Source organism: Ictidomys tridecemlineatus, chromosome 13 (genome assembly GCF_052094955.1).
Source record: "Ictidomys tridecemlineatus isolate mIctTri1 chromosome 13, mIctTri1.hap1, whole genome shotgun sequence".
Lineage (NCBI taxonomy): Eukaryota > Metazoa > Chordata > Mammalia > Rodentia > Sciuridae > Ictidomys > Ictidomys tridecemlineatus.
The window spans coordinates 15,616,671-15,642,070 of NC_135489.1; the positions used below are offsets into that span (position 1 = coordinate 15,616,671).

The 25,400-nt window shown below is 45.1% G+C and overlaps 1 protein-coding gene and 1 long non-coding RNA gene across 8 annotated transcripts in view; one reads left to right on the plus strand and one right to left on the minus strand.

Annotated features, from left to right (window-relative positions):
- LOC110597912 (uncharacterized) overlaps nt 1-6,787 on the minus strand; it is a 47,764-nt gene extending 40,977 nt beyond the window's left edge. The window contains exons 1-2 of one of the 3 annotated variants that reach the window (XR_013429527.1): nt 6,448-6,781; nt 5,223-5,325 (exon numbers count right to left, since the gene is read on the minus strand). This is a non-coding gene — a long non-coding RNA (uncharacterized LOC110597912). Of the gene's footprint in view, nt 1-5,222; nt 5,326-6,447 lie in introns of all 3 variants that reach the window. The other 2 variants (XR_013429528.1, XR_013429526.1) reach the window with 2 other exon arrangements.
- Nucleotides 5,282-25,400, plus strand: part of Ccbe1 (collagen and calcium binding EGF domains 1) — a 200,724-nt gene continuing 180,605 nt past the window's right edge. The window contains exons 1-3 of one of the 5 annotated variants that reach the window (XM_078029935.1): nt 5,282-5,473; nt 5,779-6,308; nt 6,701-6,781. In XM_078029935.1, the coding sequence (XP_077886061.1) occupies nt 6,175-6,308; nt 6,701-6,781 (215 nt within the window). In that variant the 5' untranslated portion in view covers nt 5,282-5,473; nt 5,779-6,174. Of the gene's footprint in view, nt 5,474-5,711; nt 6,309-6,700; nt 6,782-6,942; nt 7,402-25,400 lie in introns of those variants that run through there. The other 4 variants (XM_078029934.1, XR_013429525.1, XM_078029936.1 and 1 more) reach the window with 4 other exon arrangements.

Here is a 25,400-nt window from a genome sequence, read left to right on the forward strand (position 1 = left end):
AGATTGTCGCTCAGTCAATAACCAATGATTTAGAGGAAGAAACAGGATCATCAGACGGGGAGGGACCTTCTTGGAGGAAGAGCAAACAAAGGAGACAGTAAAGGCTGAAGAAGACCAGGGAAAGCCTGGGACCCGGGAGGAATGACGGCCCAGATGATGGATGAAAAAGAGAAAGGACGCGAAAGCAAGCGGAAGGCAGAGGGTAGAGAGAGGGACCCAACAGAGCATCAGGGCCACTGTTCAGGGGTGACACCAGCCTGAGAGGGACTGGGCCTCAGAGAGGGTCACTTGTTCAATGTCAGGATCAGGGGCCATTAGTCCTCTACGGGACATGGAGACACCAGAAGCCAAATACATGTCAAATGCCAATGCACGATTTCCAGGCTCATTGTAATTACGCCACGGACAGATGGTGGAAATGAAGTAGCTTCAGAAAGACTCAGTTTGCTCCCCGATGAATGATCATGCCACTCTTCAGAGGCTCCAAACCACATAAACATCTCTAAGAGATACATTCAGGTCTCAACACCACTGATCAGGCAGAAGGAAGGTAAACAACTACCCAGTTTCACCACAAACAAAAAGGGATGCGTGCTAATTAAGCGAAACAGACCAAGTCAACCTACTTTATCTGGCATTCCTTGGGGATTCTGCATTGTTGGTAAAGATTAGGACTCAAGAATGCAGAACCATGCTGATCTTAAAGCATTCACTGCAGACAAACCTCACAGGTTTGGGACCTGTGAGTGTGTTGTTGGGGGACAGGTGGGGAATGGGGGGAAAGGAAAGAGAGATTCAAAGCTCTCCAACCATCTGTCCCAAACCTTGTTTAAAACCATTCAACCCTCCTTTGTTCTTTCTGGATTTTAGTTTCTAATCAAGGGGTTCCAAAGGAAGAGGCTGGACTCTCAAGTTCTCCAACCATTTTCTCCAGGTATTTCTTTGTGATAAGTGCCAAAATACTCTCCCTGTTTTCATAATTTCTGAGCTTCATGAGCATTCTAGACCTGATAAGGATTTCTTTCAGATCCAGGGATGGGACTGGAAGGATGGTGTGCACAAGCACTGGAACTCCAAGTGTTTGGAAACCTAGCCTCCTTCTCAAGCCTGTATTCCCATAGCAGCACTCACTGCCTCCACGAGGACCAGTCCAATGAACACAGATTTGCTAGAGAGGTCAGCTAATACACAAAGGGGGGAACTTATGGGTCCAACTGGTTGACAGAGCTGCAGAAGAAGGACTGTATCTGTGCATGGATGATGATAGATTCTCAGGGTTATTGGCAACAGCAGTGAACCTTGGGCCTTCCCAAAAAAAAAAAAAAAAAAAAAAATTTGTCCCTGAACAAAAAACACAGGATACAGTCATTGTCTTAGGAGAGAGTATTTTTACCAGTCTAGGAGGAAACTACCCTAAGGCTCCCTTGTCCAAAAGGCAGTTTAGTGTAGGGTTGAGAGCACGGGTTTGGGGTCAAAACTGCTTTTAAACTCCACCTCAGACATTTCATTAAAACCACGGCCTCAGTTTTCTCACTTCTAAAATAAAGAGAATAAAAGAATAAATGACAGAAGATTGCAAGAGGATTAAATGAGGCAATACCTGTAAAGTGCTTAGAACAATGTTTGCACATACCAATTCCTTCATAAATATTTGTAGTTATGTACCAAATTCCTGGAAAATCACCAATGGTCATTAAAAACTTGCAGGAATGTAGCTTTCTTGGCATTATGTTTATAAACAGGCCTCCACTGTGTTTTTACTTATATTAAGTACAAATGTTTTGATGGCATGGGTTCTATAGGTATTTTATTCTTTTTAAAAAATATTTTAATTGTAGATGAACACATAGTATCTTTATTTTATTTTCTTAATGTGATGCTGAGGATTTTCTTTATATTCTTGAGACATGCAACCAAGGAGCAAGAAGTTCCTCTTTCTGTATTGTTTGCACTTTTTCTCTCCTAAAAGTCGCATATCTGTACATAAAGCTAACTAATCTTTAAAAGTTGCTTTTACTTCAAAATTGGGCACAAATTGTGTGACTGTGTGAAACATTTCTTCCTGTCTTGGGAGAAAATTCCAGAGACCCACACCTTCAACAACATTCAGAACTTGTGCAAGTTAAAGCTAAGGCTGTCTTAGTGCAGAGGTAAGGGACACACCTCCAAACCAGGGCTTTCCAACTGTACTAAGAACATTTTGACTCTTCTTGCCTCAAGCTATCCTTCACACTGGCTTGGGGACTATCACACTCCAACACTTTTAAGATGTAGCCCTCATTCTCTAAGTAGACCTGGCTATATGTCAATCAAAACTGAAACTGGAGGAAGCTATCTCTGTCACCTGATGATTTGGGGTCCATCTTATCATGTCGATCCCTTGCAGTACAGCGTGAACTTGGCTTACCCTTGTTGAATCTTGATTCTATGAAAGGCCTTTACCTTAAAGACAGGAGACTGTTGCTACATGTTAGGGAGAACAGCAGGAAACATCTGTCATTTTAAAAAAGTAGTTGATAGGCCTTTGCTTATGGTTACATGGACTTTTGTAACTCATCATGCAATTGTCCTGAAGTGTCTTCTGAGAATCTGAAAACTGATTTGTGATCTGCTTTAAACATAGCACAGGACTTGAATGCTACTTTGGCTTTATTATTCAATCTTGATTTTTCCTTTGCCTGAACTGCCCTATTTTGTATGCATGCACTAAAAATTAGTGTATTTTTGTGAGTCACCACAAATATTTTTTACAAGGAAAATTAAATATTTGGGAAATTAAATGTCCCAATTAGTGTAGTCTGTTCTTTATAGCATGTTAACTTTTTTGTTGATCTTTCTTTTCTAAGACTATACATAAAGATGTTGAAGTCCTTTGAGAACCTACCCTGTGGTCTAATTTTTTTATTTTCTCTTTTTCCCCCCATGGTGTTGGGAATCAACTCAGGGCCTCATGCTTGCTAAAAATCACCTTACTACACTGAGTTATATTCTCAGCCCCTCCCCCCCTTTATTTTTGAATACTGGCTTCTATCTTCCAGCCAGCTGATCTCAGCCACCCCCAGGCAACATTTAGCAGTTACTTCTTAACAATATCAGTTCCACCAGGGAATCTAACCTGTAGCAAAGACTGCTCTAAGAGCCCTGGGCACAGCCCCAAGCCCCTAGGACATGCTGGTGAATTGTGTAGCTTTCCAGTATCTGGTTTGTTTCAGGGCAGCTGACAGGTCTATATGGAAAACATTACTGAAAAGACATAACAACACAGCACCTCCCCCCAGGAGCATTTAGGTCCATGTCATTAATCTTTGCAACAGTCTATGAAGGAGCAAGGGGCAGGTTCTCTTACACCAGGGGTTCATAGATGAGGTGATGGTGCAGATGAACTGGGCTCACATGGGTCTGGGAGGTCCTGGAGAGAACATGGGTATGAGGACAGAAAACCTAAGACTGTTGAGGTTCCTACCACATGCAGCCTCGGCACTTACTAGCATCTCCCAGCCTGCAGTCTGAGCAAATGCAATTTGTCTTTTGCAGGACTGTTTAACTTTTCAGTAACTGGTATCCATATATGGTCCTCCACAGCTCCTTCCGCTAGGCTCTGCATTCTGGCCCAAGCTCCTCCCTCTCTCATGTCAACAATTAATATCTGCTGTCAGTAGCTACCAATGGGTTGACATTCCAGGCCTGGAGCCAAAGGGTTTTAAAAAGTGTCTCAGTTGCTCACTTCTTGCAGAAATGCTCTGACCACCTACTCATAAGATTCCTCTCCAGGCAAATCTGAAGTTTCTCTGTAGAGTATCTAGCCCCTCCTCCTCATAGGTGCTGGGTATAGAGAACCAAAAATAAGCAGCTCTGACACAATTTTGTGCCACACAGTTTCATATTATGGACATGGCTCCATTTTTTAAAAAATCTTTTTGTAGCATGCATTACTTTTCTTGAAAGGCTACATGTCCACACACGTGGCTCAGTAAGTACTACTTAACAAAGCCAATAACTAATCTCTTACACCATGCTCTATGTAGAACCAGTATCCATAATGCAATAGTAGCAAAACAAAACAAGTGAAGATGAGAAAAAAAAATGGCAAGTTTTCAAAACAGAGTAACTGTTAAGAAAATAAATATGGAACCTTCTGCCTGAAAGATGACCTTTCCCTTCCAAGATGGGATCAAGCACTTTTCTGGCACAATTTAAAGTGATCAGTTTTGATAAACTCCAGGATGGGTTTATTTTTCATGTGCTTAGTGAGGTCTCTCTTTAGGAACTCAAGGAACTGCTGTGAAATAAGGCTCCTCTTTATCTAAAAAGTGAAAAGCTAGAAATCTAGAAACCTAAAACCTCAATTTTCATGCTGTGCAATAATTTATGTGTAAAATAATGAGTTAAAAATCTCCTGAGCTGCAATATATGCCAGGCACTGTGTAAAAATGCTTTATATGCATTACTGCATTATAAATATTTAAGAGGGAGAGTTCCCCATTTCACAAATGAGAAAACTGCATTTCAAAAAGTTAAATTACTGCCTGCTCACTCATCTAGGTAACCACACTGCCTGGGTTTAAATCCAGGTTTTTCCCCTCACCTCAAAATGATTACTCTCAAAGTTCTGCAAGATTCTGAAGTGTCTTTTGAATTACCAGTTGAAAATCAACTGTTTTTTGTTAACTAGCAGGACCATATTTTAATATCAAGCATTATATGGACATCTCCTCTCTCTTTGTAAGCTTTGTAGGAAAAAAAAAGCCACAGTATTGAACTAAGAAATGAGACATTGAGGTTCAAGGAATTTTGTGAGAATCAAATTGGGAAAGTGGAAAAACCTTTGGAAAATACAAAGCTTTCTACAGAGGAATGAGAATATCTTTGCTATCAAAAATGCCAGCGTGTTATGTGATGTGCATGAAAATTTTCAGCTGACCAGAATTTCAGGTAAATCAAAACACCTGTCTTAGCTAACCAATGCGCACAGGATAACTGTGAGCAAAGCTACCTCTCACATAGTCCTGAGAGGCAGAACGCACAGATGTTACAGATGGGGCATTAAAATCTTTTGCTTTTCCAAATTAATTCTTGGCCACCACCACTTGCTTGGTTCTGTGGTTCACATCTCTGTCTCAAATTTCTCTTTGACAAGCACAGAAAACTCCTGAAGTGCACTAGTGTTAAGAGCTAACTTATACGGATCACAATACCCTTCCCTCCCTGGTTTTACAAGGTACCTGTAAACAGGGCTGCCTCAAACAGCACGTAGCAGGACCTGTGATTCACGTGCCCGCCCGGTTCACCCAGGTGTCTCTGCTGATGGGCAAGGCGTTGCTGACCCTGTGCGTGGCGTGGAAAATCAGTTAAAAGCAGCTCAGGGCGAGCACCTCGCGAGGATGGTGTGCGTTCCGATCTGGAGTTATGGGGGAAGCTGCGGCAAGTTTTACCAACAAGTGAAACTGGAGGATTTTCTTGTAAGCGACTTAGGGTAAGTGAAGGAGATTTGGTAACTAGCTAGATAGAGTGGGTGAGGAAAACCTCCACTTGGTCAGTAGGACTATTTCAGGTCTGTAAAAGATTTGGGAGACTCTTGCAGCCTTCTAAGCTTCCTCCTCCCGTGCTCCAAGAGGAAAATTGGGGTAGCTGAAAAGCACGGGTGCAGGTCCTCAAAGGGAAAAGTCAAACCTCGGCTTGACCCTAGGCTTTAGAAATCAACTGACAGCAGGAAGGAAGCCTATTAATCGCTCTCCTCCCCTCCCCTTTCCCGGGGTGAGAATCGGCTCCTCCTCCTAGGCGTGCGACCCTGATGCAAAATGCAAACAGCCGCCTGCTTTCCCCACCCGGCTCTCCGCTCCCAGAGGAGGAAGAGTGGAGGGCGAGTCCAGGGCCAAGTCAAGCCAGTCCTGTCAATCCAGCGCGAACGTCCTAACTGGCAGCCCTGGCCCTGGGATCCTCACGCCGGCAGATAAACGCCCCCCCTCGGTAGAGTCTGCACTCAGTACGGGACACCCAGCCTGACACCCCCAGCCCGGTAACCCCCTGCAGACCCTGCGCTTTGTACAGGTGGTGCAAACGCCCCCGCTCTCTGGCGCCCCCTGCCGGGGAGAAGGAAAGCGGCGGCCACGGAGAAGCCCGACCGCCGGGCGGGAAGAGAGCTCCGGCGCGGGGAAGAAGCCCGGAGCCTCCCTGATGGTGCCGCCACCTCCTCCGAGCCGGGGAGGAGCGGTCCGGGGGCAGCTGGGCCGGAGCCTGGGTCCGCTGCTGCTGCTCCTGGCGCTGGGACACACGTGGACCTACCGGGAGAACTCCGAGGACAGCGACAGGTAAGCGCCATCGGCGCCAGCGGTGGGCGAGCTCCGGCGGGGTGCGCGGGTCCTCCCACCGCCCACCTCCGCGGAGTTCCGCACGCCTCGGCCCCTCTGGCCTCCTGCAGGCTGCCCATCTGCCCTGGGCGACTCGTACCTCCGCTCCCGTGGAGCAAGCAGCCTGGGCTCCCCGTATCCGTGGGCTGGGGCGCTGCGTCTCCCTGCGGCCAGCCTCCTCAGCGTCCCTCTGGGCTGGGGACTGAGGTCGCCCGGTTGCGAGCCTCTTCTGGCTGGTGGCTACGCGCTCGGGGACCCGCGCCTGCTCCGCGCGCCAGGACGCAGATCCCAGGGCTCCCGCTGCCCTTAGCTCTCCTGCTGACGTTTCTCTCCCCCCCCCCCAACTTTCTCAGAGAAATCTGCTCGGAAAACAAGATTTCTACAACCAAATACCCGTGTTTGAAGTCTTCAGGCGAACTCACGACGTGTTTCAGGTAAGCCCCGGGGCTCTGCGGAGTCCGCCGCCGCGCACCCTACATGGGAAACGCCGCGCTGCAGAGGGGCGGTGTGGAGACGCGCTACCAAACTGGGGCTGGGTTTACACTGGGACGTGCTGGGTGCCTTCTCCTTGGTGCAAACCTTTGTTATGGGTGGGCCAAAGCAAGGAAGGACAACGGAGTTGCATCTGGAGTGCCCTCAAACCCTGGGAATGATTATCACCCTCTGAAATTCTTGCTTGGTGGAGATGGAAAAGGAAAGAGTTGCCAGGAGAATGGGTTGAACTGTGGGTGTAACCGGTGGGGCATGGCGAAGGTAAATGACTTCTGGTGTTTTTGTTTTGAAAATAGTCAACGAGGAAAGACTTTCACTTACACTGTCCTGACACATGTCAAGAGACGGTTATCACTGACAAGGCCTTGGGGGAGAATCGTGGGTGGTTGATGTTCTCCAGTGAAGAAAACAAACGTCAAGATTGTTGATACCAGAAATGATTTTTTTTATGAAAATGTGACCCAACACACCTGGGTGTCATATCTATCACTCGGCTGCTTGTTAGAACTAAGGAATCTAATTTCATAATGTTCCCCAGGTGGCTCCTATCAACCAACAGGAGGTAAGAACAGTTGGTTCTCCTCTCCCAAAGGGGAGAACTGCCGTTTGTGCTTACAGCATTTTGGAGGTGAGGGCCGACTTGGAATTTTCCTCATTCAATTCTTGGCTTCTGATCCAGTCTCTGGACTTAGGAGGTACACACCTGGTGGTTGGCCTTTTAATGATACTACCCAAGTTACTGGGATGACATTCTTATACCAAAATCTGCCTCTGAGACTCAACACTACTTAGTATACTAAGTAGTGTTATCCCAGTATACTGGGATAACTTTTGGGTAGTAAAAGGCAACAGCAAATCCCAGGACTGTACTTGAAGTTTTATGTTGTAGCTGCTGAGTCGATCAGAACACTCTGGCTGCAAGCAAAGGCTCAGATGTACAGTGGCTCCAGGGCTGGTTAATTTTGTGGTTCAAAGGTACCTACCAGTTACATTCGTGCTCATGGTTTTAAATTGCTTTGGAAATAGCAATGAAATAACCATCACCTGTATGAATCACTAGCTGCTTGGGCTTGGGAAGGGTCCTATCTCCTGTCACATGGAGGGTGATGACTGAACTAGGTGTTAGAGGATAAAAGATGCTTGACTTGGCTGGTAAAGACTTTCAGTGGTTAGAACTGGGTGAGCACAGTGGCCCAGCTGGTGCAATGACCTGGTGGGGTGGGGAGCAGGATGGCTTGCCTAGTTCCAGCCCCACACAACCGACCACAGTGGTCCTCAGGACATGTTTTGCCATCACTGCCGTTTAAAGCCTTTAACATGGAAAATGTCTGAGATGCTTTGTTCATTCGGTCCTAAAAGGTCAGACTTCACAAACTGGTGAAAGTTTGCACAGTGCATATTGGGGTTTCAGAAATCCGATATGCCTGATGGTTATGCTATTACTACCAACTTTTTTCAAATTTCTTAAAGCAACAACCTATTTAGGTCACTATACACTTAAATATTTCTTGCCCTGTCTTAACCACACACTATCAGTGCCTCCAAATGTGTTTACTGACAGCTACCCCAAAGTGTATGGGAGCGGAGGGTATTTTGGTCTCGAGGAAAAGTGTAAGGAGTTTCTGGGTGGGAGAGTTTTTTTTTCAGCCTGGAAAAAGTCCCTCAGAATTTACTTTAGTTCTTAGATTCACTTGGCCCTCGGCCCCATGGAAGTCGAGTTCCATGGGCATTCCATTCCATTGCTCTTACACTATTCCTGTAACTTCACCTCAGTTGGCAGTTGATACCTTCATCCTGCTCTCGAGCCTTGAGCATGGCAGAATGCTGTGTCCTTGGTAAGAGAACTGACTGTCCTGGGCCTGTGGCCCTTACTGCTTCAAGTGTAGTCTAGAAACCCACTGTATCATCTGGGTGTTAGTCAAAATTTTAAGCAGCTTCCCCAGACCCCTAAATCTGTAGACTGATACAAATTATGATTTATTAATGAGATGGACATCAAACCTTGAAGCACTGCCATAGAAAATGGGGTTTGTAATCCTGGAACGTAAATTGATTTGTGGACCCATTAGGAGCATGGAACTATCCATGGAAGAGTGAGCAGTTGGCACTTTCATCAAATCAACCTAAAATAAGAACCACCTGCTTGCCAGGAAATCACTCTGCAAAGACTTGACTGATGGGTTATGTAACATTATAGTCCCAGGGAATGTGGACTAGGTAGAATCCCACCCTTTCCAGGTGTTCTTGGTGAACGTTTATCAGCACAAGAGAAATTAACTGAAAAACACTTTAGGAAGTCACTGATATGGAAAGTAGATGTAACTAAAACAAGCATGGTAGATGAGATCTGATCTGCCATGATAACCAAAAGTGTATGGTGACCTATATGACTTAAAGGTTGTCTCGAAGTAGTCTCCCTATCCCTGAAACTCCTGTGGCTTCACCTAAGCACATTTCAGCTCTTGTCATCTTATGAATGAAAAGTAGAGCAGTTGCCTAGTAACCTGGCACTCTTATGCACTTTACATACACTAACCCACAGACCCACACTTTAGCATTTGCACTACTAGTCTTGCAGAGGGGAACCAGAAACGGGATTAAATGGGACTAAGTAGCATGCCCACCATCTCAAAGCTAAGGTCTCAGAGCCAAGACTTGCATCCAGGTTGGTCTGGCTTCAAAGCCTGGGCCTTGTCATTATCCTGGAGGTGCCTATGGATGGGATGACTGTTCCAGATTTAGGATCTAAGGCAGACTAAATTTGGATGGCGCTGCATTTCAAGATGGTTTCATAAGAAACCAAACCATCTACATCTATCCACAATAGTCTTTTTATTTCCCTTTGAGGTCTATCTTGGGTAATTGACTTTATTGTATGCAAAACTGGCTTCATAAATGCACAACTTTCCTTCCGTTTAGGATTTTCTAGTCTTGGTTGATGTCCTTGTAGACTGTCTACCTCCAAGGTGAATTTGCTGAATCCCCAGTTTAAATGCTTTTGCAATAATGCCAGTGACCGCTTTAAGTGAGGAGTTTAAAGGGAAGGAATCTGCTTGGCATTTGAAGTAGGATCAGTAGTTCAGATAAATCGCACCCCGACTCTGATCGTAACTATGAATTTATTGCAGCCAAACCAAGCACATGTTATGGTATTGCTCTTCTGTGGCTGTCAGCTTTTCCCACAACTTGATATTTTCCTTTCCTAAACCATGTAGTTTAAACAAAAGGTTTGTTTAATCTTATTGGGTTTTACACCAATAAAATGATAAATGGTTTCTTTAAAGAATGTTGTGTGCCAAACACGAATAAAACCCAGATTTTAGGTTTGAGACTGTATCCAATAAACATTCTAATTTTATTCCTTAATAAATCCTTAACTATTAGCTCAAAATAGTCCTAGAGAATGAGGATAAAAGAATCCAGTCTCGGATCTTCTGTAGTTTACAGGCTTAAAGACTAAAGTTTTACAAACTGCAGCCAATATGCTACATCGTACAATGGAGTTTGAAGTTGTATAGTTCAGTGCTTATGATGGGGTTGAGATAAGCAGCCAGGAAGAAGAGTTTTCTTAGTGGATCTTTAGCATCTTGGGTGTCTCAACTGTACTAGCTGACTTCCTGCTCCCTTGACTCACGGACCTCCAGGTGGAGAGGGGCACCAGTGTTCCTCCTGCCTCAGGCATGCCTGTGTTCCTACATGAGTTCACCTGAGGGATCCCTTATACATAGGGAATACTTTTGCTCAGGGTGGCTGATTGTTCCCATGGGAAAGATGAGTCAAGGGTGCAGAAACTGACTTTGAGATGATGCAAGTATGTTGCAATTCCTACCAGAACATGGAGGCTGTGCTATTTTTGCAGTTGCCTTCACTTAGAGTTTGTAGACCAAGATGAACATTTAACTAGGGCAATGCCATAGGAGTGACAGCAGTGGGCTCTAATTGTGGAGGAAAGTGAAGGAAAGTTGCAGTGAAAGCACTATTCGGATCAGGCCCCATGGAGGGGTTTTGATCATGGCAAAATACTGACACATTTTGCTGCCTTCTGAATCTCAGCTTTTGTTTCACGATCTTGACCAGTTCTTAAATCTCCAGGCTTTGTCTTCACAAAACAAGCATCCTGCTAGTGCTGAAGTCATAGGGCGGCTGAAAAGGTTGAGTTATAGAGGCCAAACATTCAGAGACTGAAAACGGGAAGTGCTGGGTAAGTGTTCCCTCCTGTCATTGCTGCATCTCATTAAATGTGGCACTGTGTCCTTGAAGGAGGTGCTCAATGGACACTGCTTATATATGGACTTCTGGAACTTTACAGTACTTCTGAAGAGTATCTAGACCACAGCCAGAAATGGCTCCACCAGCTAACATGCTTTGTTTCTAGATGTTTCCCCAAGTGTGGGGCAGTTCTGTAACTTGGGGAGCAAAGATGTTAATTTTCCCAAGGTACTATCTACCCAAGGCCATAGATCAGCGGGAGGACATAGCCTTCTAAAACTTGGTTACCACGTTTTGCAGATGACCAGAGGTGTGCCCTTTGCCCAGGGTCGTGAAGGCTTCTCTTTGAGAAACATCTGTTGCCTCCCATCCTGTGTTGGCACACCCAGGACAGGCATGGCAGATCGTTCTGAATTGTTGGCTCTTGCAGGTCCTGTGAGTCCCTTTTCAGAAAGCAGTGTTTTCACAACCAACCATATCCTACTGGGAGGAATGGTAGGAACAAAAGTTGAAGAGGTGGGGATGGAGTGTAGTCTTTTACAGAGGGCCAAAATTCCATGTGGGGAAGGTGGCTTCTCATGTGCACCAGGCTGACTGTAGCACTGGACTATCTGCTCTCTGAGGGCACGGATCATTGTCTTATTCCCAGCCATATCCTCAGAGGCCAGCCTATGCCTGGATGCAGTGGCCGAGGCACATTGGCTAATGAGTGAATGCCTTTTAAAGGAAAGAGTGCTGAGATTTGACTTAAACCTGTTGGGCAATAACAGAAGTCCTAGGAGGCCTAAGTGTGTGTCCTTTAAAAGCTGAGAGACTGGGATGCTCTTGTAGAAACCAGGGATGAACTGCTCCTCTGGGAAGTGATGACATTTTCCTTGGTCCCCAGCTCTGCGTGCTTCACGTTAGCTGTCAACATGTTACTAGTGCTGGATTCTCGGGGCTGTTGCTAATGTCATGGACTTGCTACTTTAAATACCTGGGGACCTGTGGCTCACCTGTTGGTCTGAAGGGGAGGATGATACCTTCCTCCACAAGAACGGGTGGGCTAAGGCAAGGTTCTGTCTCTTCTCACGCCTTCTCAGAAAGTGACTAGCAACCACTGACAACTAAACCAGGCACAAGAGGCTGCCCGATCAGGCTGTATCCTTGGAGATGGAACTGGTTGCTATTCGTTCGTATTGTTGTAATGATTGCTGCCTGACTTCCTCTGGTTAACTTCATCTTTCCCAAATGAAGCTGGGAGGGGGGTGCACCTGGAAAAACCAAATGCATCCTTTATTTTAGATCCTCTTTTCTCAGGAGGTGGTTTGTATTTCAATCTGTCCACATCAGTTGCTGTTCGGCTTCCCGATATCTGTCTTCCTGCTCAGCAGGACCCAAGCACTTCTGTGAGCTAAAGGGGCTGCCCAAGCTGGGGTTTGCGGACTATCTGGAGAACAAAGGTCTCATTCTGTTCTAACTCATTGCTTTTGTTTTGCGGATGAAAAAGTAAATAGCTATGACATCTGCAGCTCCTCTTCTGCCAAGCTAGGTCTCTGCCATGAAGCCATTTACTAATTGCAGTCTCACCAATAGCTTTCAGTCTGTGGGTGCTGGGTGCTTACCGTGCACCAACTGCTGTTCTGTGCGCTTAAGATACATCTGGAATGCAGCAAGGCTTTCCCCCCAAAAAACCTAACCCTCCAAACTTGTGTTCTAACAGAATTTGTGGATTTTAATTAAACTTATCTTTTAGTAGAGGAATTTGAGCTGAAGATGTCTCTTGGGACATATTAAAGAGATTTTTGGCGCACATCTGACTGTCACACTTGGGGGCTAGATCTGGAAATTTCCTGTAGCCCAGCTGTGTCTTCTCAGGAGAAGCAGTGCCACGGCTCCAAGCAGGGACAGGAAAACCAGGGATGGTGGTAAAGTGAGCTTTTTTCCTGCAGAAGGACTAGCAAGGACCTAGCCTATTTCCCAAGTTTCTCCTAAAAACTATTGGAATATGAAAGCATTACAAAGAAGGTGAATTCTCTGCCATGTGACCTGTGAAGTAGAGGGCGGTGTCAGAATTGTCCCACTAGGGACAGACACCCCTAGCTCAGTTCACCTCCATTGAGGGCTGCTTTGGTTTCCAACAGTGACTAGAAGCAGAGGGTTATATGAAGGCGTGCTGCTCCGACATTCCTAAATCTGTATTACAGCTGTCGAAAATGGATCGGAATCTTTTGGGCAATTGTGAAACACTTGTAGGCGGCAGGGTGGTGGTTACGTCTTCATTGTTAATCTTCCAGGAGCGGGTTTCCTTCTGCAGGACACATTGTCTACATGTCTGAATCATCAGGGAGGTGACTTTTGTATAGTCATCTAGTCGGCTTCATCTCTGGGTCACCTGTGAGCTGCCATGCTCTGTTTGAATCTCTTGACCGAACATCTTTCAATGTGCCTTAGTTTCCCGACCTCCAGCAGTTCAAGTTCTTGTTGAGCTGGAACTTCAAATCTTCATCCTTAAATGATACTCTAAAAGAGCCTGAGTTGTCAGTTCAAGAGGCTGGCTTTATTTTTTTGGACAAGCAGAAGTCGGGGCTCAAGTACTTTTCTACCCGTTTCCATGATAGGCCTTCCTATGCCACTTAGGCAATCCTTGAGCGGTCTTGGGCTTTCTTCCTGCTGCCTTTGACTTGTACATCCATCATATCTTTGGAAACTTCCTTTCTTGAATTTGTACAGTACAAAACTTTTCACACTCAAAAACCAAAGGATCATGTATACTAAGGAACACACCCGTAGAAAAACGGACATCCTCAATGAAGAGTAACTCCAAATCATAGGATTATAGTAGGTTTTACAACTATCAAATTCTATATGTACTACTTCACAATTACCTTTGCACAGTATCTCCATAAATGAACTTGGGAACTTAAATTTAATCTCCTCTTTAACAATGCTATTTCATAAAGCTCATGAAAACATCGAAATTATTTCTGATGACGAGTATTGGAGGAAGCAGTAAAGAATGAACTACTGGAAAGAATCAGAAGCAAAGTCTGGTATTTTAATGAAGGGGGAGGGATGGCTTGAATTCATCTGTATTACGAAGGTAAAGGAATGCTGTAGAGTGGAGCAAAGAGGAGAAACATAGGCATGGAAACTTGGTCAGGAATAGATCCCTAGATATGAGTTATGTGGGAGACGACTGAGTCATGTGGAGGCTTCCCACTTGCTGGCGTGTCCATTTGAACTTCAGCTCTAAGAGGATAAGAAAAGTAAATGTAAGTTTGTGTCCTAAAGGTGAGCTTTGCCATCCTCTGCCTCTAGCACCATTTCTTTGGAGGTGGGAGGCCACCTACAAGCCAGCCCAGAGGCCGTGCCCTAGCTCTTTCACTAACTCATCTCCTTGGTTTTGTTGAGATTCTCTTGATGACTTGAGAGTTTTCCCACAGAGGAATGGCTCACAACTTGTCGACGGTAGAGTACAGGCTGCCTTCTTGGGAGCCCAGACTGTTAAACTGTTAAGCTCTGCTGCGAGCTGTGTCTGAGCTGCCCATGGTCCCCTGGGGAAGTAAGGCTGCCCCACAGCAGAAACGCATTTCCTGGCTAGGGGCACAGCTCAGTGCTCGAGCATGTGCTGAGCATGCTTGCGGCCCTGCTGTAGGTTTTTAGCACCACACACAGTATTGGAATCTGTTTCTTAGCAGAATCTAAAAGACTAGAACACCGATTACATTATCAGTGGGCTCTTAGTGGTGAAGGGGTTTTACAAACTCGTCAATGGTCATTTTTGATTTTTGCCCTATGTTTTCTGGAGATCCTCATGTGCCTTGGCCTGGTTGGATGGGCAGAAGTTTTAGGTAGTAACTCCATGCTTTGAGAGGTCACTCAATCTGGCATTTCTAACTGGAACATGTCTGGAAGGGGAGAGGGAAGCTGAGTCTTGAATATCAACAGATATCAAAGAAAACGCCCTAAGCTTTGGATAGCCAAAGAGATAAAAATGTCATGTACGATCCCTACGGATGAGTCCCTCAGAATACCCTGCCTGTGATGCTCGTTCACTGCCTTCTTGAAGGCACTGGCAGTGGGCACCCTGGAATCACCTGAGCTCTTAAAATCCTCTCTCAGGCTGTACTCCAGGCCAGTGTATCAAACTCTGGAGGTGCACTCAGAATCTGAGCTCTTTGATTCTAAAAATGCAGCAAAGGTTTAAAATTACTGTCCTTGACTTGGAAAGCATAAGGAGGTGAGCAGCCTATTTTCAGAAGACGGGTGAATGAACTCCATTTCTTATCTCGTAGCCCCTAAGCCTATGTCTTTTTCACATATTTAGCACTTGCTGCAGGTTAAGGTTCTTCAGTGGAAATCCATGGCTAAAGCCCACATCTGTGAACCATTAACGTGCTGATGCTTCTCATTCTTGCTGGTAGATCTCGCTTCCCTTCCACTGACATCTCCTTTCTACTGTGAGGGTTTGGGCTTGGTCCTGAGTAAGTGATGTTGTGGGTCAAAGTGGACCAAGAATAGAACACTGTTTTCAAATCCTGTGTTGAAGCTGATTAGTTCCAAACCCCATGGTGCCGATTCCAAACATCACTTTGCATTTTGTACTGCAGGCTTATCTTTGTCTGGAGTTACTTAGCCATCTTTGGTACATCTTTTTTTTTTTCTTCAATTGCTTTGTTGCTGCACTGCATGAACCTTCTGGAGATGTAAACACAGCTCAGCATATTATAAATGAAAGCTTTCCAGTGTCAGGCTGTGTTATTCTTTCCTTGTGAGCATCAAACAGTTTTTTACTCCCACATAGTATGATAGGAAATCTCTGGCCGAGGTTCTCCCATCCCATCTGTAAGCAGCACCTCACCCTGCAATCCTCCCTTCTGATAACTGAGAGAATGTCTTAACCCCCATGCTTGGCAGACACAAGGCTTTTTATGGTCTTGAGTTCCTTCATGTGACACACAATGCTTTCTGTGACTTGACCTGATAATTCTAACGCAAGCTCTGTATTTACCATGTCTTTGAGCCAGTCACTATTCCCTGAATGTATACATGCATACTTATGATTGGTTGCTTCTTGGAGTGTTAGAACAGTGGTTATGCTGACTAAATAAAAAACAAAACCAGTTAGGGATCAAGAAATCCACTGTCTCGTGTTGAGGCGCTCATGAGGCCCTGAATGGAGGGGTTCCTTTGAGTTTTGAGGCTGGCAAGACGCGAAACTGTTCCTAAGTGACTGAATTCTCGATGCAATTTGAGTTTGACCTTATATTCAGAGCAAGGGAGGATGTCACAGGACTCTTCAAAGTGAATGTGTGAAGGGATCTGAGCAGCCTGGCGGTCCACTGTGCATCTGTCCACGCTGAAGTTTTCTGAGTCCTTTACCAGAGACCCCCCAGCCTTTGGGGAGGCATGCTCTCAGGTCTTAGAACATGTAATCTACAGTTGGTGGAGACCACCCTAAGGTCAATGGGAAAGGGTGCCTGGCCCGGGGCTCTGGCAATTCAGCCGCCATCCAGTGTTGGCGTTGTGTGTGTGAGGTCTTGGCATATCTGGGGCCAATCCTGGTCAGTCGCTGCACTTTGGGGGGTTAAGCAAAAATTTTTGTGCCCTGTTAGATATGCTTCGGTGTGGACTTGCCCTGGCGCATCTCTGAACCATCTGCCTGTGGATCTAGGCTTCCTCACTGAGCCCTGTCTCTTCACTGAATCCTGTTTCCTCAAAAAATGTTTCTCACTGTCCAGTCTTTAAAACAGGACTTCAGTGGCTTTGGGACACGTCTGTCCCTTTGCTTGGACACAGCCTGACTCACTATTAGGTTGTCCTCACCCGAGTGGTATGAGCTCAGGGGTGTACTCTTGCGGTGATAACAGTTGTGTCTTGTGACGCTCGGAAACTGGGGACATGACTAACGTCCAGGGCCTTGAGAAAAGTGAGGGCTTTCGCTTCACTTCTTACTGCAGTGAGGATCTAGCCCAGGACCTTATCCATGCTTCTTTGGACCCTGAAATCCAAGGGGTTTGGATCCTAGGAGACTACTTCATGTGAGGAAGAACACCAACAGGGGCATCACTTTCTACCATCCCATGTGACCCCTCCAACTAACAGGATGGAGATTCTTAGGTTTATAAATGGGTCACTAAGGGACCACAAGATAATCACAAACCCCTCCTACAGGGCTAGGGTTGTGACTCGGCTGTAGAGCACTCACCTAGCATGTGTGAGGCCCTGGGTTTGATCCTCGGCATATAAAGGTATTGTGTCCCTACAACCCACAGGTCTCTTTATAGGCCCTACAGGGAAGGGGACACTGGGAAAAAGGGAGGTCTGCACTGGAGACTCCTAAAACTTTTTTTCGTAGTGATGATGGCTGTATTTGCTCCTTCCCTGTCTTACTTCATAGCATCCTATGACTCTGACATGCAGGCTCTCTGACCCCAGCCCTCCAGGGTGATGACTGTCGAGGGTCGGAGTGTTTCCTGAGCTTGCGTACTGACATTCTTTCAATTATTACTTACAGAAATGGGTTTATTCTGCAGTTGGGTTTTTTCCCACTTGATAACAAGGGCTTCTTTCCTGGGTGCTCACAACTCTACAGCATGAGGTTACCTTTATACTGTGGTGGTGATGTATCCATCTACTGAACTTTTTATAAGGATATTGGATACAAAGGGAACCCTTATGCTTTATGTTCAGGGTATAAACCTAAGATACTACTTTCAAATACAGTTGGCCCTGTCTGTAATGGGCTCAATGACCACAGGAAGAACATCCAGAGGAACATTCATCTGTACAGCACATGGGTGGGGTTGTCATTCACTAAACAACATAGTGTAAGAGCTATCTGTATAACATTTGTTGCATTAGGTAGAGTATACAAGCATGTGCATAGGTTATCTGAGTATTATTTTTGGTATTAGGGATTGAACCACTGAGCCACATTCCCAGCCCTTTCTGTATTTTTGTGACGGGGTCTAAGTTGCTAAAGCTAGCCTTGAACTTGTGATCCTCCTTTCTCAGCCCCCAAAGTTGGGATTATAGGCATGTGCTGCTACATCAGGATATACCATTTCCCCCGCCCTCCCCCAGGGTCAAGGAGTGAACTTTGGGGCCTTGTGCATGCTAGGCAAGTGCTCCTCCACTGAGCTGGCCACTGAGCTAAATCCCCAACCCCCCAGCTATATCATTTTATACAAGGAACTTGAATATCCTTGGATCTTTATCTTTGGGGGAGGGTGGTGGTCCTAGAACCACTCTCTCAAGGATGCTGAGGGACTGACCATACATTCTTTTAACCAAATTAGAAGGTGACCTGGTGTAACCAGGTAGCACCTTGGTCTGGCACTTGAGATGTGGCCTCCAGTGCCCTGGCCTTTAGCCACACTCGGTGGCAGGACATGTGACTTTAGGGGTCCTCTGAAACCACCTGGCTTTCTGATACTCAGCTGAGGGAGGGTGGGGCTTTGTGCTCCATTTGGATCTGATAGTCTGTCTGATCACTTGCCGCTTGAGTGGAGTGAACGGAAGCAGGCTTAGTTTACAACCCAGGGGATTTGCTGGACATCAGGGCGAGTATCTTGGCTGTGGAGATGCAGTGGAAGGCTGGCCAACTTATCTCTAATCGGCTTCAAAGCAGGCTGCCATCATGGGCTGTCAGCTGGATCTCTTGAATGCCTTTGATAGTCTTACCCCAGTTATTTAAAGAGGAAATGAGTCTTTCACTCCCCAGGTATATGCCTCAGGCAGGCCCCCTCTCTGCTACAGGCTGGTTGGTACCTTGCTAGTGCAGGAGCCCAGCGCTGTCTCCCCCCACCACCAACCGCCTTTTCAGCTTCTCCCAGGCTGTTCCGTCTCGCGGACTGGGAAAGGGTAAAGTACCCCTCTCCTCACTTAGGGCCGCCCTGTCATCATAGGGTAACCTCTCTAAGAAGGAGCAAGTGTTTCATTTGGTAAGGCCTATTCTAATGGGGAAGAAAGATGACACTGGATGAACTTTCTTGTAAAATTTTTCACTTCTCATCCTAACATACTGGGCTTGACGCTTGCGTCTTACTAAAACTTTATCTACATGCTTACGTTTCAGTATGTGTACATCTTTTGAATGTGTCTTATGGCCAAAGAGACTGCCCAGCAGGCTGAGGGCCCTTGTAAAGACAGTGTGTGCATCTGTCTGTGCAGTTCGCTGCCCTGTTCCACTGCTCAGATGGCTTCCATATCTGGCTCTGATTAGAGAGAACAAGGGAAATGGTGAAACAACACAGCGAAACCAGGTGGCTGTATAAAGGTTTTCCTCCCTGGGCCAGATCCCCTACAGGGAAGGATGAGCTTTGAGGATTCTCAGTGACCAAGATAACCATCAAGTTTTCTTAACTCTTCTGTGTGGACAGTCTTAACAGAGGTGTCCTTCTTGAGTTTCCTGTTCGGTCAACAGGATGCTCCGTTAGCTACCAGCTTGTTCTGGGTAAGGTAGCCTGCCTTCTCTGCCTGTTCTCCTGCGTTCCTTCTGAAAGTATTTTTGCTGATTGAGGCCATTGGATGGATGAAAGTGGATTCCCACTGCAGCTCTTGCCTTTTTCGATGTGCATGGTTATCAAAACATACAGACCTACTTATTTTTGAGGGTAAAGTTCATATTTTCTCAGAATGTAGCTTTTAATTATGAGAACTTGGAGTATTCAAAGAACAGTAGAATGAATTCAGATATGTTCACCAAGACTTAAAAACACTGCAAAAGCTTAATTATCATCTGTCCCACTTATCCTTTGCTAAAGCATTCTAAAATCCTGGGCACAAGTCACTTTAGCATTATGCGGTTCAATATGCATCTCTGAGAAGTGTGGAGTCTTTAAACGATACTAAAATTCATCATATTCCGAAACTTGAACCCTGATGTGAATGTTACTTGTGAACATTTTTCTCCCAGATAAAGTGGATTTTTTTAAGTCATGGACATATGGTATTCCTACCATCGCCAATGAATAATTCTACACGTTAACCAGTGTGCTTAATTCTGAGCCAGTTTCCAGAATGAAAGTACTGCATTGTACTTTAGAATGCCACTGCATAGCGCTGTTCACAGTGAGAGCAGATCTGAGATCACTGGAGAACTACCTTTTTTCCCAAAAGAACAATGTGAGGTTATTTCATTCCAAGGCAGTTCCATGTCTTTCAGCTCCAAAGATAATATTGTGTGGTCAGGGTATACCCTTAGCTTCCCTTTACAAGCTGTATCTTCATCTGCTAAGACTTTATTTTTACTTATGTACTTATGATTGCATTTTATTTACATTCTTGGCATCCTTTTAAACCAAACTTCACTAACTTTTATAACAAAATTGGATTCAATTTGAGATAAGTCGGTTTCCAGGGTTTATTGTAATGCTAGAATGTTTTTTCTAATATAAAAACCCAAACTTACATATTCCAAAGTGAAGGGTATTCATAATCCTTGTTCTTAATATTCTGACATCTATTCTTACATTCCCCCCTCCCCCATACATTGAGTCAAATCCATGACTAATGCAGGAGTTTTGGCTACTGCCTTTAAACCTCTTCCAAGTATTCAAAGAGTCAAATAACTAGTAAGACACAGGGCACTCAATACCTCCTGGACCAGCCTGTTGTTACCATGGCAACTGCTTCCCAACTGTTCAGCTTTTTTTTTTTACTATAGTTCTAAGAAACTTGCATATAGACATTTTTTTTTCCTCAATGTCTAATTCCTTCCGGGGAGAAGAGAATTTGCCCAGCATCCGTCACCATACGTGTGATGTTTGCCCTGCTCAGACTCCCAGAATAGTCATCTTTTTTTCAGTTGGGATTGGTCACTTTCTGGGATTTGCCATATGACACTGGAATGCTTTGGAATTAAAGCCTTGCTGTATGTGATGATTGCTTTTTTTCTTCAACTTTTTTCCTACACTAATTGGGGGATTTGTGTTCAATATATACAAACTTATTAGCAAACTTATCAGCTGTTCTTTCAGGCTACTTTAAGTGCTGTGGGGCCTTGTTCATGCTCAGCAAGTGCCCAACACCGAGGTACACCCCCAGCCCTTTTCAACCTTGAGATTCCTCCCAGAACCTTGAGGCCAGTAGCAGCCCAATGGGTTTCTCACTAATCTGGCTGTGGCCTTGGCATTTCCCTTCTGTCCTCCTGTGGGATATTCATCTGTTAAATTCTGGGTTTCCCTATTGACTTCTTCTTTTGGAGCGTGGAGGCTAGCACTCCCCTGAGACTCTTGGTGTGTGGGTTTTCTTTTGGCTTCCGCAATCCCCATACTTACGTGCCTACCGGATCTCTGCTTGGGTGTCGTCATGGTATTCCAAAGATAACGAGCTAAAGTAGAGATGGTGACTTCTACTCACCCACCCTGCTCACAACGCATGCCGTGTGCCCTCTTGCAGTCGGAATCTTTGGTTAGTGGATCTAGACACAAAGCTAGAAGCCATGTCAAATTGTTCTGCTTTTGCATACCTTTTTCAGTCTTTCCCTGAACATATCTGATCTCGGGTTGTCTCTTCCACTACGTCCATCTTGGCCAAGTTGTCAGTCCCCTTTGGTTTGGAATACCCCAACTATTCTCTGTGCTTCCTGTGTTGGGTCTCTACAACCTGTTCCCATGAGGCAGAAGGTATGGATCCTGAGCCTTACAACAGGTGTTCCATACCTGAACCACCTCTAAGAGCCTGCCATGGCTTCTCACTACTCTGAAACAATCCAAACTCCTTGCCTTGGCCCGCGAGGCCCTGAATGATCTGACTTCTCCTGTGTCTTCTACCCTTATCTTTTGTGCCCTTCCTCAGCATAGCTTAGACTTTCTGAAATAAGACTGCGCTCTCAAGTGTGACTCATTCTGTGTACTTGGCTGAACAGTCCTCCCCCACTTAAATAAAACACAAAAAATGCTCTTAATCATCATCCAGAATGTAATTATATTATCTCATCATCATTGAGATGCCCCTGACTACCAGGAGCACACCCCAGTTTCTACCTATGATTCTTTATTTTAGGTCCTTTGTTACAGTACTTGCAGCTTTTTCCCCGACTAGATGTCAGGGCAAGGGTCACATCTAGTGTCCACGGTGCCTGGCCAGGCCGAAGACTCATCTGTGAAAGAGTGGGTGGATATACACAATTGCTGTGTAGTAAAATTGACCTCTGGAAAAGCCATGTATCTTGTGGATTTAAATTTATACTTGGATTGATTCCAGATATGTAAGACAGTTTACAATACAGAAAGTAGAAGATAGCATAAATTAAGAGGGAAATTAAGGAACTATAAACAGGACAGAGTACTCAGTGGAGCCCAGAGGTTGAGTGATGTGCGTTCTTAACCAGGCTTGCTGTGGGTGGGCCCTTGGCTCTGAGCTTTCTAGCATCCGGAGAGATCAGTTAGAGTCGGTATGGTCAGGTCAGCAATGCCCATGAGAACAGTTCTTTATCTTGATACCACAGAGAAACTTTACCCAAGGATCATTGGGGGGGGGGAAACAGTATATAATAGAAAAATCGTCCCTGTGGGAGACATGGCAAATGTCACAGGACTTGTTCCAGTCATCTTCAAGCATGGACTGCTCCTGTCCTGCCAAGTAGTTTGGTTAAGGCTGATGTATGGGCCCATAAGGTGCTGACCAGGCGCTCAGCAGTACGATCTCCACTGCTGCTGTTTTTGCCTCTGTCTGCTTTAGGCATTTTCCTTCAAGGGGGACAGCCCAGCATGCCCTCTGCTTCTGTTTGAAACTAACCAAATACTACTGACTGTTTACCATTGCATTGTTTCTCTTTATTTGCTTCTGTTGACCCTCTCAAACCTCACTGCTTTCTTTTAAGGCTTTGCTAATCCCTTCTATCCCAGCCCTGGTTCTGGCTCTGGCCGTGGGAGGGGGGACTTCCTCTAGCAGCATTCCCTGCTTGGAAGGTGGTGGACTCCCAGGCTAGACCTTGAAACTGCCTGAACCCACATTTTCCTTACATGGCTGACTGTCAACTCTGGACTTTCTCTGCCCTGAAGCACAATTTTCTCACTTAGCTTCTGAATGCTGAAGGGCTTTCTGTCGGTTCAGTAATATGTAAGTGTTCACAATTACTGGGGATTCTAAAGAGAATGGAGTTACTTTCCTTAACTTTGCAAAAACAAGTCTTTACATGGGAGCTGTCCACTTAGAATGAAGCTGCCTCAAGGGAAACTGAGTTTAAACCCTACATTTCAGGAGTCCTGTGTGTGCATGTGAGAGATGGGGAAGTTGCTGTGAGTTCTAGTTATTGCTTGATTTTTCTATAAAAAGCTCAGTTATTGAATCCACTAGCCACTGTTATGGAAGACATGCAGAATTAACAAATTCACTTAGCACCATGGTTAGGATACAATGCAGAAATTCCTCCTGCAGAATGTCTTCATGCTACTCACTGGATAGGAGGGTGATTAGGGAACACCCTTGGCTTCGAAGCTCCTGCTGTTGGTGATGAAGCTTTTATCATAGGGCACGGGAGATCTCATAGGAACAAAGACTTCTGGGAATGCTTAGTTTGGGTAGTTGACTGATGGACTTTGGTTAGTTCCCTCAACATTCTTATGATTCAAGCTGTGATTTTATTTTGACTTTGGGGATTTTTTTTTTATTAATCATCCCGTTTCTATTTTGTGCTTTAGGAAAAGCCACGGGTGATAAAGATAACAAAGTGTGTCGGAGTGCGAATGATAGTCTTGTTGGAGGTTATCATTTGAAAATGAAAAGCTTTTGGAATAAAACCTGGATATGATTAACTGCTGGATTTGCTGAGGGATGTTTAGGTTTTACAGCTAGAACCTATTATTAAATTCCTGCAGAAAATGAATTTTGTTATATATCTGAAATTTTATAGATCTTAAACCCCCTTTCCCTCTGAGAGCAGTTAGTTTTATAACGGTTGTCGATTACACAAGATTTTGTAGAAAATGCAAATATTGTGTAATAGAAGACTGTGCTTGTTAAATTTTTCTGGGCAGTGCCAAATAAGCATGTAATAAATCATTGTTTTGCTCAGAAATGGTATTGACCTTGTTTTTAATAGTAAGTGCTCAAAATATACTATGTCCCAGTGTTAAGCATCATATTACTTAACCTTCTCAAGTCTTACAGTATTTTCATCTTACAGACGAGATGACTAATCCTTAGGTTTGAACGATTTCCTCAGTCACATAGCTCTTTCCTCAGTCACAGCTCATAAGTGGAGGACCCAGGTTTCCAGCTGAATTTGACAGTTTATTCTTTACTCACTTCTTAGTCACTTTCTGTAGAATTTTGTTCTCGGGTCTGACATCTATTTAGCACACGTTACCCTGTGGCTTCGTGGCTTAAAATGGCAGTTACTCTCTGCTGGTAGTCCTGCGGGTTTGCAGTTTAGGGAGGGCTTGGTGAGGATGGTTTGGCTTTGCTCCTGTGTCATTGGCTGCGGTGACTCGGCCAGGGCTGGAGGAACCAAGATGGCCTCATTCACCGCTTGGGCCCTGGTGCTGGCTGCCAGCTGGATTACCTCTCTTCTGCTTCAACTGACCGTCCACTGGTTCCTTCCTTCAGTGGTCTAAACGGGGCTTCCTTTCATGCTAGTACAAGCAGCCCAAGAGTCCACAACCTGGAAGCAGTCAGAGGTAGAAGTTTTGAAGGCCTAAATTACTGAAGACCAGTGTTAAGTATTTTCTCAGCTCCTTGTCGGTGGGACAAACGTTCTTGGCTCAGTTTCAGAAGTTTAGAGTCCACAATCAATCGGCTGGCTCTATCATTTCTCAGCCTGAAGTGAGGCAGAACAGAGAATCCCCTTCAAGGACTTGACACCACTAGTTGGTGACGAAGCCTTCAACACACCAGCCTTTGGGGGAACATTCCAGATACAAACTATGACAATCAGAATAGCATAGGTCACTTTCCCTCCATACTACTCAAAGCCAGTGACACGGCCACTCCAGATCCAAGGTGAGGTAGCCTGTGCACTGGGGTAGGAGGATTGTTGGTGACTATTGCAGATTCACTATCATAATCTTCACCATTTCCCTCTGAACACCAACCCTGGGGATTGTGAATCTATCGTTTCTTTCCTCTTCTGTCTTGTGGGACTATTCTCGTTTTCCAATCACTATAACTACTACTTTTAATCTATCCTTTATTTCTTTATGTAATAGATCCTGTGGCCCCATTCGAGTTGGATTATACCTTTTAATTCACTTAAAATTTCATGTGAGTAAAGACAGGCCATGTGCTTGGCTAATTATCCTGGTTACTTTCTTCTGTCCTTTTGAACATCGTACAAGTTTTGCCCTTGGTGAGTTCGTCTGTTATTGCAAAACCGGCATCCCTGCCAGACTACTTGTGCTGGGGTCCACGTTGTCCTGATTC